The 19,575-nt window shown below is 43.0% G+C and overlaps 1 protein-coding gene across 1 annotated transcript in view; it reads left to right on the forward strand.

Annotated features, from left to right (window-relative positions):
* Positions 1-19,575, forward strand: part of LOC132002552 (phospholipid-transporting ATPase IB) — a 606,778-nt gene that overhangs the window by 80,446 nt on the left and 506,757 nt on the right. The window contains exon 2 of the mRNA XM_059377600.1: positions 15,199-15,343. Within this exon, the coding sequence (XP_059233583.1) occupies positions 15,199-15,343 (145 nt within the window). The remainder of the gene's footprint in view (positions 1-15,198; positions 15,344-19,575) is intronic.

A 19,575-nucleotide genomic window follows, 5' to 3' on the forward strand; every position in this document is an offset into this window, starting at 1 on the left:
TGCTGTTGGCTTTTATAAACGAGTTCCCTTATGGAGTGAAGAATAAACTTACTATTTGTCATCTTAGTCATTCTATTTGAATTATGTGGCTTCTTTTTGACAGTCATAAACTTATATTTTTATTCTCTGTACACCTTGGCAATGATAAAGCCTAGAGATGCATGTCCTATGAAATATGCAAAAAGAAGGCATTTACATAAATAATGTTTCAGAAAATTAAAGTTGAAAAATATTTTTCACATCATTAAAGTTTACACTATTTAAAGTAAATCAGGCTTTCCCCCTTAGATTTCAAACTATATTGTTTCAGCAGAAAGTGATAAAATCTAGTCAGGAATAAAAAGATCAAGTTTGTTTTTTATTCAGTGCCTGAGTAGACAATTTTGGTATCCGGCTGCTCCTGTGCTGAGGCTCCTGCCTTGCTTCCAGCTTAGCCCTGAACTGTGTAGGCCATGATTGCCCTAAAATGGGTTTTCATAGGGAGAAAGGCATTACCAGCCATCATAGAATTTCAGTATATATGCTGTGGTCAGGGTAATGCTTCCAGTCACCGGCTAGGCTCCCTGACCTCCTCTGTGTGCTCTGCCTCAATGCCTGAAGAGCCGGGGTCTAGATTTGTCTGTCTTCTGAAAGTACAGATCCAGGTGGACCTAGAAATCTGTTGAGAGGTTAATGTGACCCATGAGGAAGAGAAGCAAAAGTGGAAAAGGAAAGCATGCATGGAAAAGCATGCTCATGAGTACAGGAGCTGGGGAAATGTGGAGAGGCTGTGTCCTGGCATGTTCTGTGTGTGCTCTCTCCTATCTGTCACTTCCCAAGTGAAAAAAGTAGTAGGAGCCACAGGTGTCTCACTGTGAGAAAGAGAACTGAGCTCTTTCAAGTGCTGCAAGTGGTCCAAGATGTCTCAAGTTTGAGCTATGACCAGACGGTAAGAGATGAGGGTGAACGAAGAGATGTTTGAATCTTAGCAACACTGGATATATTCTGGGTAAATGGGTTTTAAATAAATCATCTCTAGGTAACACATTTCAAACCATGCTCTTGAAAAACATTTGTAGTTTATTTGCATTTTTCTTAAGAAATAAGGACTTCATCAAGATGAATAGCTTCTGCGTAGCAAAGGGAACAGTCAACAAAACTAAAAAGCAACCGACAGAATGGGAGAAGATATTTGCAAATGACATATGAGATAAAGGATTAGTATTCATGATCTATAAAGAACATATCAAACTCAACACCCCCAAAACAAATAATCTAGTCAGATGACATGAGCAGACATTTCTCCAAAGAAGATATACAAATGGCCAACAGATACATGGAAAAATGCTCCGCATTACTTGGCATCAGGGAAATATAAATAAAAACAACAATAAGAAACCACCTCACGCCAGTCAGAACAGCTAAAATTAACAAGGCAGGAAACAACAGATGTTGGCGAGGATGAGGAGACTGGGAAACCTTCCTACACTATTGGCGGGAATGTAAGCTAGTATAGCCACTCTGGCAAACAGTTTGGAGGTTCCTCATGAGGTTAAAAATAGAGCTACCCTATGATCCAGCAATTGCATTACTGGGTATTTACTCCAAAGATACAGATGTAGTGAAAGGAAGGGGTACCTGCACCCCAATGTTCATAGCAGCAATGTCCACAATAGCCAAACCATGAAAGGAGCTGAGATGTCCTCTGAGAGAAGAATGGATAAAGAAGATGTGGTTCATATATACAGTGGAATATTACTCAGCCATCAGAAAGGACGAATACCTACCATTTACATCAACATGGATGGAACTGGAGGGTATTATGTGGGGAAAATAAGTCAGTCAAAGAAAGACAATTATCATATGGTTTCACTCATATGTGGAATATAAGAAATAGCGCAGAGGATCATAGGGGAGGGGAGGTAAGTGGCGGGATGGGGTAACTGGGTGATATGCACTAAGGAAGGCACGTGATGTGATGAGCACTGGGTATTAGATGCAACTGATGAATTACTGAACACTACATCTGGAACTAATGATATACTACATGTTGGCTAGTTGAATTTAAATTAAAAAAAAAAAAAGAAATGTATCTTAAGAAAATAAGTTCAGATAACCTACTCTCTCACTCCACCAACCAGCACTGGTGTTTGAAATGAATATGACAGCCTTCCACATGTGTAAGGGCTGAAGATGGAAATGGAATTATTTCCTCATGAAATATGTACTTCTGTTATTGGTCTCATTAAGCACTTGGGAGAGCGTCACTGCTGGTTTATCCTTCCATTTCTGGATCTTGTGGACTGTGTCTTTCTGGGGTATATGGGTGGCCTTTTTATTTCTGGTGCCTGATTCTTTGTTGGTTGGCTGTCTCTTTGCAATTGTTGTATGCCTCGTTTTTTTGTTGGTACATCAGTCAACCCACAGTATAGCAGTTCAGCCATTACTGTGATTATTCAAATGAAAGTAGAAACTGTTCTTTCTATGGATGGGAAAATAGACGTTGCAACCAGGATACACTAGATCTGGGGAGCATGGATACTGAGATGGGGTGAGGAGTAGGAGAGCTTTTTTGGGGAGATGCCTTTGAAAGATGCAGGGGGGTTGGTGGCGTGTTGTGGGACTGAGCCAAGAGAGCATTCTTACAGCTGTGTGGATCTGTTGCCTGCCATGGAAGAGAGGGAAGGCAGCAGAGCTGGGCTGGAAGAGCTTTGGGCTGAGATTATGGCCCAGTGGGAACCTCTAGAACCAGGCTTGGCAAGTTCCAGCCTGCGGGCCCATCACCATCTTAATGGCTTGGACTAATTACAGAACTTTTAGTACTACTTTGGTCATAGTAACATCACATTTACTGATCTTCTGGAGTACCTGTTTTTGTGTGTGTGTGTGTTTTCTTTCCATTTTATAAGTCCATTTATCTCCTTGCAAGGAGGTCCATTTCGGAGAGGGTCCCTAAATTCTATAGTGATGTAGTTCCTTGATGAGTGCTCTCTCCCTCTACCCCAGCGTTTTCAACCACTGATACGGAGAACTGAGCTGGATTGTCAGCAGAGTAAAAGGTATTAAAAGAAAGCTCTGGAAACAATTTAGGACTCTGGTTGTGACCACGCTTGCTGCTAGTGCATCAGCAAAGGATTTGCAGTGTGGAGTATGACACAGAAACTTAGTTATGAGCCAGGATTGTATGTCAGACATTACTGAGAGCTTGGGATAATTCTGGCAGGTCTTCGTAATACTCAGTCCATTTAAATAGTGTCTTTGGTAGATTGAATTCTTGTCCCAGAGGAATATGTAATGTTTTTATTATTTGGACCTCAAATTCTCTCCTCTTTATAGAATTTTTGGGCATAAGGATATCTACTACACAGATAGTATATTTGATTGTATTAACTTTACAATTTCATAGTCCATTGTGAAAATCCTTTCATTCAAGGGGGAACTAGTTGCTTGAATGATCAGAAATCCATGGGTAAAGGAAGAGCATCAGAAAATGGAAAGTCTCTGGTCTTTCCCCTCCCTTTCAGCCAGTCAACTCCTAGGATTTGTTCATTAATTCCTTTGATATGCTTCTAAAATCAGCTGCTGTCCTTCTGGTGCCCACAGCTCTCCAACCTACAGCTAGAGACCCTTCCTTTGCCTGAGCATTTTCCCTGATATGTAGCTCTATCATAGAATTTCTTACTCTACACCTGTGTAATTTTGCACATGTTTTCACCCCTCAGTCATCTAGCTTTTTGTACCTTATCGATCAAAACGGTCTTTCCATTCCCTGCTCTTTGCTCTGGCCTTCAGAGGCAGTGTTGTGTAGGGACGCAAAGCTAGGAGATTTTGTCATTCTTGTGTACCTGTCTGGGTGTGGAGGTGGGTAGAGCGCAGTCCTCAGAGGACATCCCAGAAGGCTGCATGAAGCGGATCACATCGTATGGCTTTGTCTTTCTCTGTGGATGTCCCTCCTCATCTTTGCCCTTTAGAGCCCTTCACGTAGAGTTCAGTTACTGGCTTTATAATGAGAGATCACCTCAGTCTCTCCAACCAGTACCACCCCCTTTGCTACTCATCTAGAAGCATTAATCTTTCTCATAGACCCCACATACCCACAGCGTTCACTGTCCCTCCATCCCCTCCCACAGATGCTGAGGATAGTAAGATCAACAAGGCACAGTTCATACTTTCCCAACTAGAGACCTTTTCAATCAGAAAGACAAATAAACAGTAATTATGACACAGAAAATGCACACACTGGATGGTTGTATATGGCGATATAGGTTGTGTAAGACTAAGAAAAGTGCCTTCTGGAGGAATTTCCTGCCTGGTTATATCTAAGGGTCCTGTGATTAGGAGACGGACCTCTAACTCTACCTGGGGGAGTATGATGAGTGAAGACTTCTCAGAGGAGAGATAACCTGGGCTATTGCTTAAGGATGAGTTGTTGGTCGGTGGAGAACACCCTAAAAGGAAGAAAAGCCAGGTAAAAGGAAACCATGGACATTCTGTGCTATATTATTCTGCACTGATTTGTTTCCTCACCAGATTACAAGCTCTCTGAATGCAGGAGAAAGTTTTGACTTTGGCATTGTGTACATAGAATATTCTGAACCTTGGATATGTGAATGACTTCCTGTCTGCCTCAATCTTTTTGCTTGCCTGCTTGACCTACTGGTTTCTTCTACATGTTCCTGCCTTCAGGGCACTTGAATCTCTAGAGGCTTGGCTTTCCTAGATTAAGTATCCAATCCCATAATCATTACTGCTACCGCCATGCTGCCGGTGATCCTGGTATTTGGGGGAGGTTTTTTTTTTTTTTTTTTTTTTACTTTTTTGTATTTTCTTTTTGTTTTATGTTTTTTTTTTTTATTTTTTTTAAAGATTTATTTATTTATTTGACAGAGAGAGATCACAAGCAGGCAGAGAGGCAGGCAGAGAGAGAGAGGATGAAGCAGGCTCCCCACTGAGCAGAGAGCCCAATGCGGGACTCGATCCCAGGACCCTGAGATCATGACCCGAGCCGAAGGCAGCGGCTTAAGCCACTGAGCCACCCAGGCACCCTGGTGATATGCTTTTAGTTAAAGAAAAAAATAAACTGAAACCTAATAAGGGTAAAAGATAGTCAACAAATATTTGCCTATTTTAGGAAACTCCTGGAAGACCCTCCCCCTACTTATTTATGATGTAGGTCCTGTAAATGACTTGTACAGTAAGGAACAAAATTCAACTTGTAGTTACTGAGCTAGTTGGTAAATTACTCCATTCTCATTACTTCCAAAGTGGGCATGGTCCTTGTGATTGTTTTGAGAATGAAATGGGTTAATATACATGGAGTGTATATTACACCAGGCTAAACAAAAGATTGTTGTGCTTCTTTCTGTAACTATTTATGACCTCTCAGTGACATAGTGAAGGCAGCTAATTGGTTTGGCGATGCCCGTGGGTGGAGGATGCTGGGGAGTTAACGGACTCCATCTGCATCTCTTTGGCTTCGCTCCTCCTTCTCAAAGATTTTTCCACATTTGGAACTTTCTCACTTCTGTGTCTGAGAAGAAACGTGATACACAAAATGTCACATCAACAAGAAAGTCAGGAAAAGCCATCACACTGGAAAAGAATGTGTTGTATCAGTGCAATCGGGAATAAAATTGGCCTCCTGGTTGACTCTTTCAGGTCTGATAGTGTGTAATTTTGGAGGTGACATTAAGATTGTTGATAGAAATAAAGGGTGTTAGGGTCACATGACTAGTGGTAAAATGCAAACCTGACAGGCAGATTTACATGTGCTATGGGACGGTAGTTGGGGCAAATGAATGTGCCTTTCTCTTGTATCTGACCTTTGATTTCCATGCCTCCACCTCCCTGGGAAAGTTTAGAAGATCTGCACAGAGAACTATCAAGGTGTCTTCTTCACCTTATCCCTCTCAAAAATAGCAGTGACAGGCAAGCTAGCCTTTTGTTTATGAGGAGATTTTGTAGATTACAACAGACTTAGAGGGCTTGACTGTAAGCATGTTCTGCATTGAAGAAGAGCTATCTCAGTGGGTTTGTAAAGGGTTGTTTGGAATTCAGAAAGAGAATGATGTCAGGGACGTACATGAAGGAGCTTACCTGTCCTTTTGCTCTTCAGGATGTGGAAGGGAGAGAGGTGGCAAGAAAAGACATCAATCTGAAAAGAAACATCTTAATTTTTTTCCTCTCTGGGGGCAGTTTCCCCAATCAAAGGGGAGACATGTGATATACCCGAGGATAAAACTGGGTAAGGCGAGGTCTCATTTTCCTGACTTGCCCACCTATACTTTTCATGTGGTCTGGGAACAGATTTAAAAGCTAGTGGGCCTTCCAGGGGCTGATCCTGGCATGGCTGCTGATAGGGGGCTGATGACCATGAGCAAGAGAGGTATTGGTCACTAATGACACTGGACAGGTGGGTTAGCTGTGAGACAACATGTAGTGAATCTACCCCCTCCCTCCAACCACTGGCCACAGACACTGTGTGTCTTCCAAATGCTGAGGACAGGCAAAACACCTTGGGAGAAAACTGCACCTCTCCTAGGAGAGTCACTGTTCAGAGACTGCATTCATGTGTACTGAATCGCAATTTTTAAGGTTGATGTCCTTAACTTGCGCCCAGTTTCCTGGCCCCAGGAGTAATGAGTATCTCTCCTAGCAACACAGGGTGTTGCTACAGAGAAGCCACGGGACTTGTGTTTCAAGCCTCAGCCAATCCAGTCCGTATAGAATGATCCTCTGAACTGAGTATTGTAAAATCTAGCATTTCTTTTTGGTTGGTGAGCTTTTACATATTAAAGATATTTCCTTGAAAACACATTTGCCTTTTCTTGTATTTGAATTAGAATTAGTTAAATGATCTAAGGTGTAAAAACAGGTTTCGAGAAAAAGAAGGCTGATTGGCATTGCTGCACTTACTGGAAAGAACGCCTCAGATTACCGTGTCTCCACTTTCACCCATGGTGCCAGAGCCAACGAGATTGTAAATAAATTATCACTGGCACGTGTCTTGGCTCACACGCCGTGGTTACTGGGACGCTCTTTTCCACACAACCCAATTAGACTGCCATACTTGTTTTTGTAAGTCTGGTTCAAATGCTTCCCCCATGAAGTTGCCCCGCTCTTTGGCCGTAGATGAGACTGGCAGTCTTCTCTGTCCTCTGGGTTCTCCTTTTCCTTGGTCTCATTGATTTCTGTTGTTTCTCCTAGAGCTTAAGTTCGTGGCTTAAACTGCATACCTTTCCCTCCCTCTACCTGGCAAAATGCCTTAGATCTAGGAAGGGCCCAATCTGTGCTTCAATAAATTCAGCACCCAACAGTATTTAAAATCCTAAATAGTCCAGGGCCAGTTACTTCCCCTCTCACTTTCTCTATCCCTGAAAAAGAGACAAGAGAAGCCAGTAAGTATTGGCAGCAAAGAGTGTCCCTCTCTCTTTGTGTTTCTTTTTAATCCTTGGGTAGAAATGGATTACAGTTGCTGTATTCGGAGAAATGCAGTTTGTGCCAAGTGGGGTCTAGAAAAGACCTCCAAAATGTGTCCGCCAGGGCTGGAATAATCACATCACGCATTTGCACTGCATTTTCATTGTGTGTGTTTGATTAGGAGGAATAACCAGCTCAAGTGCTTCCCCAGCTGCCGGACTGCTTTCTGTTGTGTTCTGAAGGATTATGAAACATCTTCGTAAATGTAGAGTAGAGGCCAGAGTTGAACTTGAACACCTTTTGGGAAGCGGAGGGGACACACACACACACATGCCTCTTGTTATGAAGCTCTACGATGATTGTCCTGTTTTCCAGGAAAATTTTCTAGAGGTAGAGAGAACCATTTTTCACATACTTTTAAAGTACCTAAAAAATTAGGAGAAAATACAAAGTTAACTTAACTCCAGTAACAAAAGCCCAAAGACTTGGATATTCTGTTTTGTTGATATGGAAGGTAGTTATTATTTCCTTGAAGTGGAAGTTGGCATGTAATCATTTTGTTAGCTGTGAAAGAACTTAGTTTTTATGAAGAGTCAGCAAACTATGGCCTGTGGGCCAAATCTGGCCCATGAGAGAAGAATTGTTACCTTTTTAAGATTTTTATGTTTAGGGCGCCTGGGTGGCTCAGTGGGTTAAGCCGCTGCCTTCGGCTCAGGTCATGATCTCAGGGTCCTGGGATCGAGTCCCGCGTTGGGCTCTCTGCTCAGCAGGGAGCCTGCTTCCCTCTCTCTCTCTCTCTGCATGCCTCTCTGCCTGCTTGTGATCTCTCTCTGTCGAATGAATAAAATCTTTAAAAAAAAAAAAAAAGATTTTTATGTTTAAAAAATAGAGGTCATATGTAGATCAAAGCCTAAAATATTTACTGTCTGACCCTTTACAGAAAGTTTGCCAATCCTAGATTTAGACCATTGATTTCTGTTTTGCGGATGAAGAAACCAGGGCTCAAATGCTGTCCTGACTTGCCGAAGCTCATAGAGGCAGCCTGTCCTAATGGACGGAGCCTTGGATTCAAGTTTCTGCAGATCTGGCTTCTCATCCTACCATGGGTCTGACCTAGTATACTTCTGTGATTGCTTGTAAAGTCTCCCTTTTGGTTCTGTCATTCTAGAGTTCACAGAGTAATGTCTGCAACTGTGAGGCCAGAGTTCGCTCAGACCTTTTAGGTTAAGGGCACAATTTTCTAGGAGACCTTCTTTACTTCAGACAGCAGCTGCAATCTCTGGGATACCTTGGCCACCTGTACTTCTGACCAAATAGTTACAAATGCAAGGATTCCCGTTATTTCTTTGGTTTCAATAATAAACTAGAAATACTGAGAACTCAGAAAGTCATTATACTCAGAATTACAGGTTTTATCCTAAAGGATACAAATCAGGACCAGCCAAATGGAGAAAGACCACAGGGAGAGGTCTGGGAGGATTCCACATATGAAGTTTCCATGTTCTTAGGGCCTGTCACTGAACTTTGGTGTCCATAGTTTTTATTGGGGTTTCATTACATACACATTATTAATCGGATCATTGGTCACATGTTTGAATTCCAGTCTCTGGTCCCCCTTCCTCTCCAGAGTTGGGAGGTCAGACCCCAACCCTCTAAACACATGGTTGGTTTTTCTGGCAAGGTCAACCCCCATTCTAAAATGGTCTAGGGGCCCACCAGGGTCACCTCATAAGCATAAAAGTGGGTGTGGTCCCCGGGGCCCACCATGAATAACAAAGACACTCCAGTCACTGGGATGGTTCCAAGGCGGCAGAAGCTTACCCAGAAAGCCAGGACGGAGACCAGCCAAATTCTCTGTCTTACAACAGTGTCTAACCAAATTCTGACTACCCACAGAGCTAGTTGCAGAGGTTCTAGGAAAAGGTTCACCACTTTAATAGGTTTCTGATTTAGCAAGACTAGAGTATTTCTTTCCCAAGAATTTCTACTGTGAGACAGTAAAACTTCTTTGCAAGGGAAGTGGACTAGATAATTTACCAGCATCTTCTGGAGTTCTGAGTTAGAGAAAAATGCTGCAGTTCAGAGTGAAGGGTTTATTTCTGTGTTGCTTAAGGCAATGAAATACTTAGTAAAAATTGGCCTGACAATAACTCCCCTTTTGTGTTTAACTCTTTGAGGTTCTTAACTCCCTGGACTAATTTTATTCATGCTAATATGTATGTTATATAAATAGTCATAAAATAATATCTACTTAATTAGATAGGAACAAATTTCTGAAACCTGTTAAGATTTCTCATTCTCTTCCCAGAACAATCTCCATGGAATTAATTTATGTAATGAGGAGACACGAGGCATTGTCCTTACTTCTATCTGCTCACCTGCCAGTGGGAAGTCTAGCACTGTCCCTGCTTCCTAGCTAGTGACTTCACCTCCCTGTTGCCACAGACAGGCTGTGTGAGTGGAATGAGAAATTTGAGCCAGGACATGAACAAAGTGAGTCAGAGGAGATTCACAGGCAAGCTAGAGCCGCAGTGTGGCTTGGGGCCCGTGGAAGAGTAGTGGGTGTCAGTGGCATGTGCATGAGAACTAGCCTGCTTTCCTCTGCCCCTTCCCGAGTCTTCATCTATCCTTGTAGAGAATGCCCTCCACCAGGAGACTGTGCTTATCAACCATCTCTGTTTCTTAGAATTCTTTCTCCTATCCTGGCAGAAAGTCTCAAAGGAGGAGGGGCTTCTTTATTTAGCTGATCACCTTCCAGCTCTTTCTGGGTTTATCTAAACCTAAATGTTGCCATGCAGAGGTTCCTCTGTCAGATCTGGCTTCCCTGGGTGTGGGTTGCGGCATTTCAGGGCTCCTGTGTCAGACGCAACTAAAACCTTACCTCCAGCGACCACCCCTTGCCCCCCCACCAGGGTGATCTATATGTGAATAGATATTTCTCCCTCCTTGTTAGCCTTACTTGCTCATCTGTCTTAAAGGGAAAAAGTAGGTTCTCTGTGTGCTCCCTTACAGTATTGGTTAACATTTCTGGTTATTCAGGGTGGGTCATGGACCCGAAGACCCTAATATAGCTAGCATCTAGGAGGGGAATTTACCCAGAATCCACAAAGTTGTTGTGACCGTTTCTGTTGCTCTCCATGAAAAAGCTTCATCTTCATTCTGAAAGAAACCCTTACTCCCCGGTCTACGCCAGGGGTAGAAGATGCTATGAGATCCAGAGAGTGTATGTTCATAGAGCAGCCATATACAGAAACCATCTTCTTTAGGTCCCCTGTCCTTTCCAGAAGACTCCTAATTGTTCAACTTAGACCAAGTAACTGTCCTCAGGACAGAGAGCTGTGATGGATGAAGGGGATTGCATTTTATAGACCTGTCTGGGGGCTCCCTGGCCTATATGTGGGAGGGGAAGGGTACAGTTACCAGATAAGGGAGTCTGGGCTTCTGCAGCTGGCTAAGCATCCTCAAAAGGGACCTGCTACATTAGCCCTTTATTTGTCTGTATTTACAGACTGCCTACTGCTTTGGCATTATTTGGGATGATGGTGCTAAAGCCATGAGCAAGACGAAGTCCCCGCCCTCATGCCCTTGGCTGTCCTCTTTCTTGTCTGCATTTTCATTTTGTAGTAGGGAAGCTAGGTGCTTGTCCATTTGCTTACTCTTGTTTCTCTTTATCCTTTTTACTTTGGTTTCTTTCTCAACAGATATTTATTGAACTCCCACTGTCTGCTGACACTGTGCTTGTTTGTATGGGGGAGTGGTAAGCATCTACTCTAATTTTGCCTGGTGGTATTTTCAAAATGCATTAGCTCAGGATTCATTTCATGAGTCTGAATTTGAAACCTTAGTCATAATGTGCTTCACTATATATGGTATAGTGTTTTCTTTAGGCAATACATTTTCAACAGATGTGTGATATATTGAAAAGATTAATGTTTTTCTCCAAAGCAGGATTGGGTCAGGATGAGGCCACTGAGGTAGAAGAAAATTACCAGAGTCTTAGGTAGGAGGGAACTCTCATGATTGCTACCTAGAATAACATTCTAGGACTGGCCCTGTTGTAATATAGAAGGGTGAGCCGGCTTCATGTATGGTAGATGCTTGGGAGACACTATTTCATGCAATTCTATTACTAATGGTATAACTGTTTTGTACCCCAATATTTGTTATCCTACACTTACATTCTTGTTTGGGAAAACTGTTTCCGTTCTTATTTCTATAAGTAGTGCTTTTTTGTCCCAATCATCTCTTCTTCAAATCCCAATTACCCAATGTTCTTACACTCAGTCCAAAAAAAGTCTTACAGGGCTCTCTTCTGAGGTGGTTCTTCTGTCCATGTTTTTTGCCCATTCTCCATTTAATTTTTTCTTTTTAACATCTTGCTTCTAGATGTGGAATTAATTTCCTACCTGATCTCCTTATCTACAAGGTCTCCCCTCTTTTTGCTCCTACTTGTCTATCACTGCCAATTGTATTTTTCCTCTGCTTAGAAACCATCTGGGACTTCATTTGACCTTCAGGATGTAGTTGAAGCTTCTTTGCCCGGCATTTAAATCCACCCCAGTTTTTTTGTCCCCCCACCCCACTGCCCTCCCCCATCCCCCCAAGACCCTCACTGCTCGTTTTTGTTTGTTTGGTTCAATTGGTTTCATATACATCTTGTCTACTTGGGCCTTTGCCTAAGCTCTTTCTTCTTCCCTCAACTATCCTTGACCTTCTCTTTCCTAATAGAAACCTTACCCATACTTTAAGGCTTTCATCTCTGTCCTCAAACTCTGTTCTGACCAGCTCTCCTCAAGCATGAACAGGCTGCTGACTCCTGACCTTTCTTGGCACCTTCAAGCCCACTCTTAGTCACTTGTCATGAACTGTGGCTTATTGGTAACCATGGTTATACCTTAGCCTTAAACTGGTTAAAGTTTTTGATAGCAGGAGCCAGATCTCTTGTTTTTTTTTGTGTTCCCAGCAGCATATAAACAAGTGATTCTCAACTGTGGCTGCCCTCTCCTATCTCTTAAGTTACATTATTATTATTATTATTATTATTTAAGTAGGCTCCACACCCAGCATGGAGTCCAACATGGGGCTTGAACTCACAACCCTAAGATCAAGACCTGAGTTGAGATTGACAGTCAGGGCCCTACTGATTGAGCCACGCAGCACTCCCACCCCCCGCCTTTTTTGTTACTTTAAAGCATAGTAAAACTAGGCAGAATCTGGGAGGTTGGGCCCAGGATTTAGTTAATTGTGGGAGCTCCATTGGTGGTGGCACCATGCAGTAAGGGTGGAGAGCCACTGAGTGAACACAGTGTAAGCAATGAACTATTAATTTTTTTTAAGATTTTATTTATTTATTTGACAGAGAGTGAGAGAGGGAACACAAGCAAGGGGAGTGGGAGAGGGAGAAGCAGGCTTCTCGCTGAGCAGGGAGCCCGATGTGGGGCTTGATCCCACATCCTGGGATCATGACCTGAGCTGAAGGCAGATACTTAATTACTGAGCCACCCAGGCGCCCCGCAATGAACTATTCTGACCCATACGAGTATATGGCCTTTGAGCCCTCTGTGCATATCACTGCATCTCTGCCTGGAGAATTCAAAGCAAGGCTTTGTAAGAAAATGATTTATTCTATTAGCAAATATGAATGCCCATTATGTGCCAGGCACTGTCGTAGGTGTCGAGATCACTGTAGTGCACAAAACATGTTCTGTTGTCCTGGAGCATCTGCCCTTGGCCTTGGGAAGCTAGACTAGATGAATAATGTCAGGTAATGATGATAAATGCTAGAGACAAAGCATAATAAGTGGGCCAAGAGAAAAGCAGTATTTTTATATAGGGAATATTTTTGAAACTAGCCTATGTGCCTTAAATCAGCAAATGCTTTATTTATTTATTTATTTGAGAGATTGAGTGTGCAGAGCAAGAATGAGAGAGCACAAGCAGGGCCAGGGGCAGAGAGAGAAACAGATTCCCCACCGAGCAAGGAGCCCAACATGGGGTTGGATCCCAGGACTCTGGAATTATGACCTGGACCGAAGGCAGACGTTTAACTGCTGAGCCACCTAGGTGCTCCAAATCAGCAAATGCTTTAAAACCCAGACCAAGAAACAAACTGAGGGTTTTAGAGGAGAGGTGGAGTGGGAGGATGGGTGAGCCTGGTGGTGGGTATTAAGGAGGGCACGGATTGCATGGAACACTCTGTGTTGTACATAAACAGTGGATCTTGGAACACTGCATCAAAAACTAATGATGTATTCTATGGTGACTAACATAACACAATAAAAATTAAAAAAACAAAAACAAAAACCCAGCCTTCTCTGACCGAGGTTTGAGAGCCTGAACTCTCAGGCCAGATAGGCTTGAAGTAGGGAGTTTTGCTCTCTGCTGTCCCTTGTCTGTAAGTTGAGGGTAGAGTAGTTCCCCTCTCTCCCCAACTCCAGAAGCCAGAGGAACCCGGGAGGTTGGAGCCTGGAGGAGGGTGAGGATCTGAGGATACAGTCCCTTAATGGGGAATAGCCAGGTTGGTGTGGCCAGGGACCCAGCTACGAATACTCTCCGGGGTAGTATGTCAGCTCTCAACCGATTTCACGTTTTGGTTGTCCCCTCTTGTGATAAAAATTATAATAGGATTATAATCACTGAAAAAAGATGACACACTTCAATAGCCAAAATTTTCTATTTCAAGATTTTTCCCTGTCAGTGAATATTTGTTGTAGCTGTGAAGTAGACGGTGACTGAAATGAGATGTCCGTTTCCCAAACAGGAGACATCATTCATCTCTTTGATAGGTGGAAAGCGTGGCAGATACTAGAGTGGAAACAACGTGAGGAAAAGGAGAGGAGGCTGTATAGGCATTTCTTTCTCTGTGATCCTTTGCTTCAGGCACCCCTCCCTGAAGGTCCCTTCTTGAGGTGGGTTGCCCCTTGTGATGCTGAATACCTCTTGTTGGAGATGGGGTTGATCAGCTGTGTGTGCACTCAGGTGTAGCCATGTGAGTAATGGGCACATCATTATCTTCCAAGCCAACACCTCCCTGCCTAAAGGTTATGGGGAGGTTGAGCTCTCAGAGAAGCTTGACTGTAGGACCGAAATCAACTCTTAAGGAGACAGACCTGCTTGTGTCTTAACCACAGACACCTAACCCGAGCAATGAAATGAAAGATCCTGCATCCCTCAGGTTGCCGGGCGTTTCTGGGGAGAAAAGCAGCTGGTGCATTCAGGATCTCTGTGGAGCCAAGCCCATCACCCAGAGGGTTGGGAATATCGTTTGTAGGGCATGGAGATGTGCTTTCACCATCCTTTTATGCGGTGACTGAATGCAGGGCACATCCCCTTTGCCGGTGTCTTTGTCCCAAGCACAATCAAAGCAGCCCAGGAAACCGAGTTCCGGAGCGCAGTCCCTGGGCCCGCAGGGGGAGCTCACCGGGGGACGAGGCGGGAGGCCCCAGCTCCGCGGTCCCCGCGGCCCCTCCCCGCCCCTGCAGCCCGCCGCGGTGCCCCTGCCAGCCGGGCCTCACGCTGCAGCCGCGCGGGAGGGGGCGGGGCGGAGTTGGCGGAGGCAGAGGCTCCCTCCTCGGCGCCCAGGGGACCAGGGCGGGGGTGGGGCGCGGGAGGGGGCGGGGCGGAGCCGGGAGCAGCCGCGGCGGCAGGTCTCCAGGGGGAGCCAAGGTACATAGGCGGGCCCGGCAGCGCCCAGAGCATCCTTCCCAGCTGGTCCCCGCCCGCCAGCAGCCCGCGTTCGCTGCCTCTCGCCTGGCGTGACTTCTTTGTGTTTTGTTTTCTGCCCGCGCCCCATCTCTGCAGGACCTGTTCGTCCTTCTTCGGGCTACAAGAAGGCAGAGGATGAGATGTCCCGGGCCACGTCTGTTGGAGACCAGCTGGAGGCACCAGCCCGCACCATTTACCTCAACCAACCGCATCTCAACAAATTCCGTGACAACCAGATCAGGTAGGGGAAGGCGGCGGAGAGACGCAAGGACATTTAATTCACAGCTGGGATGGGGTTCGTCTTCCTCTTGGTAGCTTTTCCACACACCTAGTCAGCCCCCACCCCTCTCTCTTCCGCCAGCCCCTTCCTTTCCCCACCCCCTCCCCGTCCCCTTAGAGCCTGGCGGTCTCTACCTGCGCTTCCAATGGGGTCGTGTGAATACAGCCTTTATCTTTCTCTCCGTGGGATCTGTTCTGGGCTCAGGCTTTCCGTGAGACCTAAGGAAGTTTTTATTTTTGTGTCCCTGACAAAAATGAGGTCTCTTATCTTTTCGTCCCTGGGCTCCCTTCCAAGAATTCCTCCTAGCCCTGTTCTAAGCCAAATGACAGCTCACCTTATCAATTTGCAGACCATAATGTGGGGAATTGCTTTATAAAGGAATCCCAGGTCACAAGGACTCGCATTCAGCCCTACCTGGTCCCCAATATTGGTTATGAGGTCTTTATTTGCTGGGAAACTTTGCCTAGAGTTAGCTTTCATCCATCTCTCCGCTAATATTTAAGTATCTACTTTATGGCTGGCTACTGTGTTAGATGCTTTAGCTGTACTAGATCAGGGAATCCTCGTAACCTCTTGAAGGCATTACCTTCACATCCGGAAACGGAGATAGAAAGATACTAAATAATGTACCTGTGGTGATATAGCTACTGAATAATAGAGCTGCAAGGAGCACCCACCTTCTCTTACTATAGCTTAGATTCTTTCTGCTGCGCAAGGCTAGATCTTTAGGCATGGGCGTTGGTACTTTTTCAAATTTCATTAAACTTTCAGACTTAGACAAATTTACCTGAGTGACTTCAGAGGATGTAGTTCTGTGAATGGCTCAGAACTCCATGCTCAGATGTAGACAAGTTAAATGATCTGGTTACACATGGATTATTGACGAGCTTGAATTCAATCCGGTATTTCTGGAAAGCTCTGGTTAAATCTTCGTTGCATGTTTAAGTATTCCATTACAGCATTGATGCTTATGTGGGATGCTTAGCCTGACATCTGAATTGAAAAGGTTTGGCTGTTGGGCATGATTATAGCTTGATAGAGTTTGTGGTAGAAGAGTGGTGCATTTAAATGGAGGTGATACCCTCACTTATTAAGGGAGTGTTAGGTTATCCTGGCTTTATTTTCGGTTTTAAGAATGACCATTGGAACATGTTCTTTACTTCAAAGTGTAGCCTACAAGAGTAGCTGGGCCCATTGAAGAAAGAGTAGCTGAGGGCCCATTGAAGAAAGGGTGGCTTGGTTTAAAATACGGAGCATGTGCCACAATGAATTATTACTTCACACACTCACATGGCTCTAATCAAATAGATAACAGGCATTAGGTGTTGGCGAGCATGGGGAGAAATGGAAGCCCTCTGTATACGTTGATGATGGGAATGAATAACGGTGCAGCTGCTTTGGAACACAGTTTGGCAGTTCCCCAAAGGGTAAATGTGTAATTACCATAAGACCCACCAATCCTTCTAGCTATGTCTACCCAAGATCAAAGAAAACCTGTGTGCACAGGTTACACAGGTTACACAGTTACACAAATGATCGGAGCAGCATTATTCACGATGTGGAACAACCTAATACCATGTGGTCTGTCCATACGATGGAATACTACCGGCCGTAACAAGGGCCAGAATAGAGATACATGCTACAATAGGGGTGAGACCTAAACATTGCACTAAATGAAAGAAGCCAGGCAGGAAATGTCTACAAGAGGCAAATCCATTGAGACCTAGATGAGTGACTGTTAGGGCTAGGGTAGCGGGAAAAGACTGAGAAATGGGAGTGATGGCTAATGTACGTGGGGTTTCATTCTGAGGTGGTGATTGCTCAACTCTGTGAACGTACTTAAAACAGTCTGGAATCCTTTATTGCCAATACAGTTTCATTTCTTCATTCCTTATATCTATTTCTATTCAATTGCTTTTAAAAATATGGAAAGGTTACTTTATAAAAGATTATATCCTGTCTCTTTTTTCTTTGCTTGATTTTGGGGTTCAGGAAATTTATAAATACAGTACTATGCTATATATTTCACTATATGATAGTCTTTGAATAGTAAATGTGTTAGGGTAATACACACGCACAATATAAGGATGCAGAATTGAATTTTTTTCTTTTGAAGAATTTTCTTTTTAAATTTTAAGATGTTTTCAGGTAGTATTTTTACTTAATTCCTCTTATTTTCTTTGATTTTAGTATCCATTTAAGCATGCTTAAAGTTGGGAAAATAAGGGTCTTTGTTTTATTTACATTTTCCATTATATGGAAGGTGAAGATTTTTAAGAGCCTTGGTAATGTGGCTTTACTACTTGTTCTGTAATCCAGTGCAAAGCTGACTTTTGAGGCTGATTTTGTTATCTGATTTTTCAAGTGGCTACCTGTTGTATATTTCCATTTGTACATTTTTGGAGTGGGGGAGGAATAAGTATGGGAATATACAGTGGAGTTGGCTAGGAATAGAGTTCGCAGCTACCAACTATTGTATTTAAAGTCTTGTATAAGAGTATAATTGCATTAGTTGCAATATATCATATTAAATATTCATATAGTTTCTGAGTTCATGGCATATACTATGAACATGAGTTTCAGAATACACTGAATAGGGTCTAAGAAATTAAAATGTGGCCCTTGCTATTTTATAAAATGACTTCTGAGTATTTGTTTCATCTCCATTCTATATTTGGGAGAATTACCAATGACTTCTAGTTCATTAAGGAACTGATTATAAAACTTGGTATTAAAGCTTAAGGATTTTACAAAATGTTGAGCCACATTATTTTTGTACTTTAATATTGCTGAAGTCAAGTCGTATAAAAATATTAATTATCTTAGTAACACTTTTTTTCTGGGCCATGAAAATTTGCTAAAAGTTGATAAAACTATTCAAGGGAATATTTTCATAAAAGAGAGTTGATAAAATTATTTTTTTCTGCATTTTTCTTGAAAAAGGGTTTCTTTCTTTCTTTCTTTCTTTCTTTCTTTCTTTCTTTCTCTCTTTTTTTGAAGCAGGGGTATGGAGTATTTATCCCAGAGCATTTGCTTCTAAATCAATTTTTGAAACGAAGAGACTGACTGGGACAGATCCAGGGGTCAAGGGTATACCTCAGGAAGCTGGTGTTCTTACTGCCTTCCCACCCTAAGCCCTCTCTGGCTCGGAGCCTTGGATCATGGTCATTGCACTGTGACTGCCTTTACGGGTACCTGGCATTTTGACTTCAGAAAAGGGATTAAAGTTTGCTAAGGAGGGACGTGGTTGTCAGGTACTATGGAAGGTTGGTGAAGGGTTGAATGGTACAATTCAAGACAGGCACTGAACGTCTAGGGATAATGTTTCAACTAATGTATCCAATAAAGAGGCTTGGCCTGGTGAGTAGGAGTAAGTTGCTGCTGGAGTCGACTGTGGCCTTGGCACCCTTGGGAGAATGCCAGCCATCGTAATTCCAAATCTCAAGCAATTCCTTGAAATTCTAGGAGGGTCTGCCCCATGTCAGTAGCTGTCTCTCTAAACCTTGCTCTTGTTCTTGACACTGAAAATAACACCAGTGATTGATTTGAAGCTGTGGTAGGTGTAAGTCAATTTTAGAACATTATTGAAGCCAGTGAATTTGAGTTATTGTAATCATGAAGAAATAGACATGGTCTTTTTCTCTTAAGCACTAGTTTTTCTAGGGCCTTAATTATGAAGACAATCACCCCCTTCTTCATCCTTTAGAAATAAGAAGTTATTAATGGAATATTATAATGTACATATATATGTACATATACATACATACATATATATGTATGTATATATATATATATAAATATGTAGTATTGTGTATTGTGTATATGTCCACCTAACTGGTGGGGATCTTTTTTGTGGTGTACAATCTCCTCTTAAATATTTTTAATAGCTTTTGGAGATATACTTTATATACTGGATAATCCATCTACCTGAAGTATACAATTTAACATCTTTTAGAATATTCAGAATTGTACAACCATCACCACAGTCAATTTTAGAACATTCTAATCACTTCCAGAAGAAATCCCATGCCCTTTAGCTGCCCTCTTCCTACCTCTTCTTCCTCCAGCCCTGAGCAGCCACTCATTTCCTTTCTATCTCTGTAGATTTTCCTGTTCCAGACATTTCATATGAATGATATTGTTTCCTCTTTAGTGTTTTAAGTTAAATATTAAATGCTTATGGAAAGCTTGCT

Source organism: Mustela nigripes, chromosome 15 (assembly GCF_022355385.1).
Source record: "Mustela nigripes isolate SB6536 chromosome 15, MUSNIG.SB6536, whole genome shotgun sequence".
NCBI classification, from domain to species: domain Eukaryota; kingdom Metazoa; phylum Chordata; class Mammalia; order Carnivora; family Mustelidae; genus Mustela; species Mustela nigripes.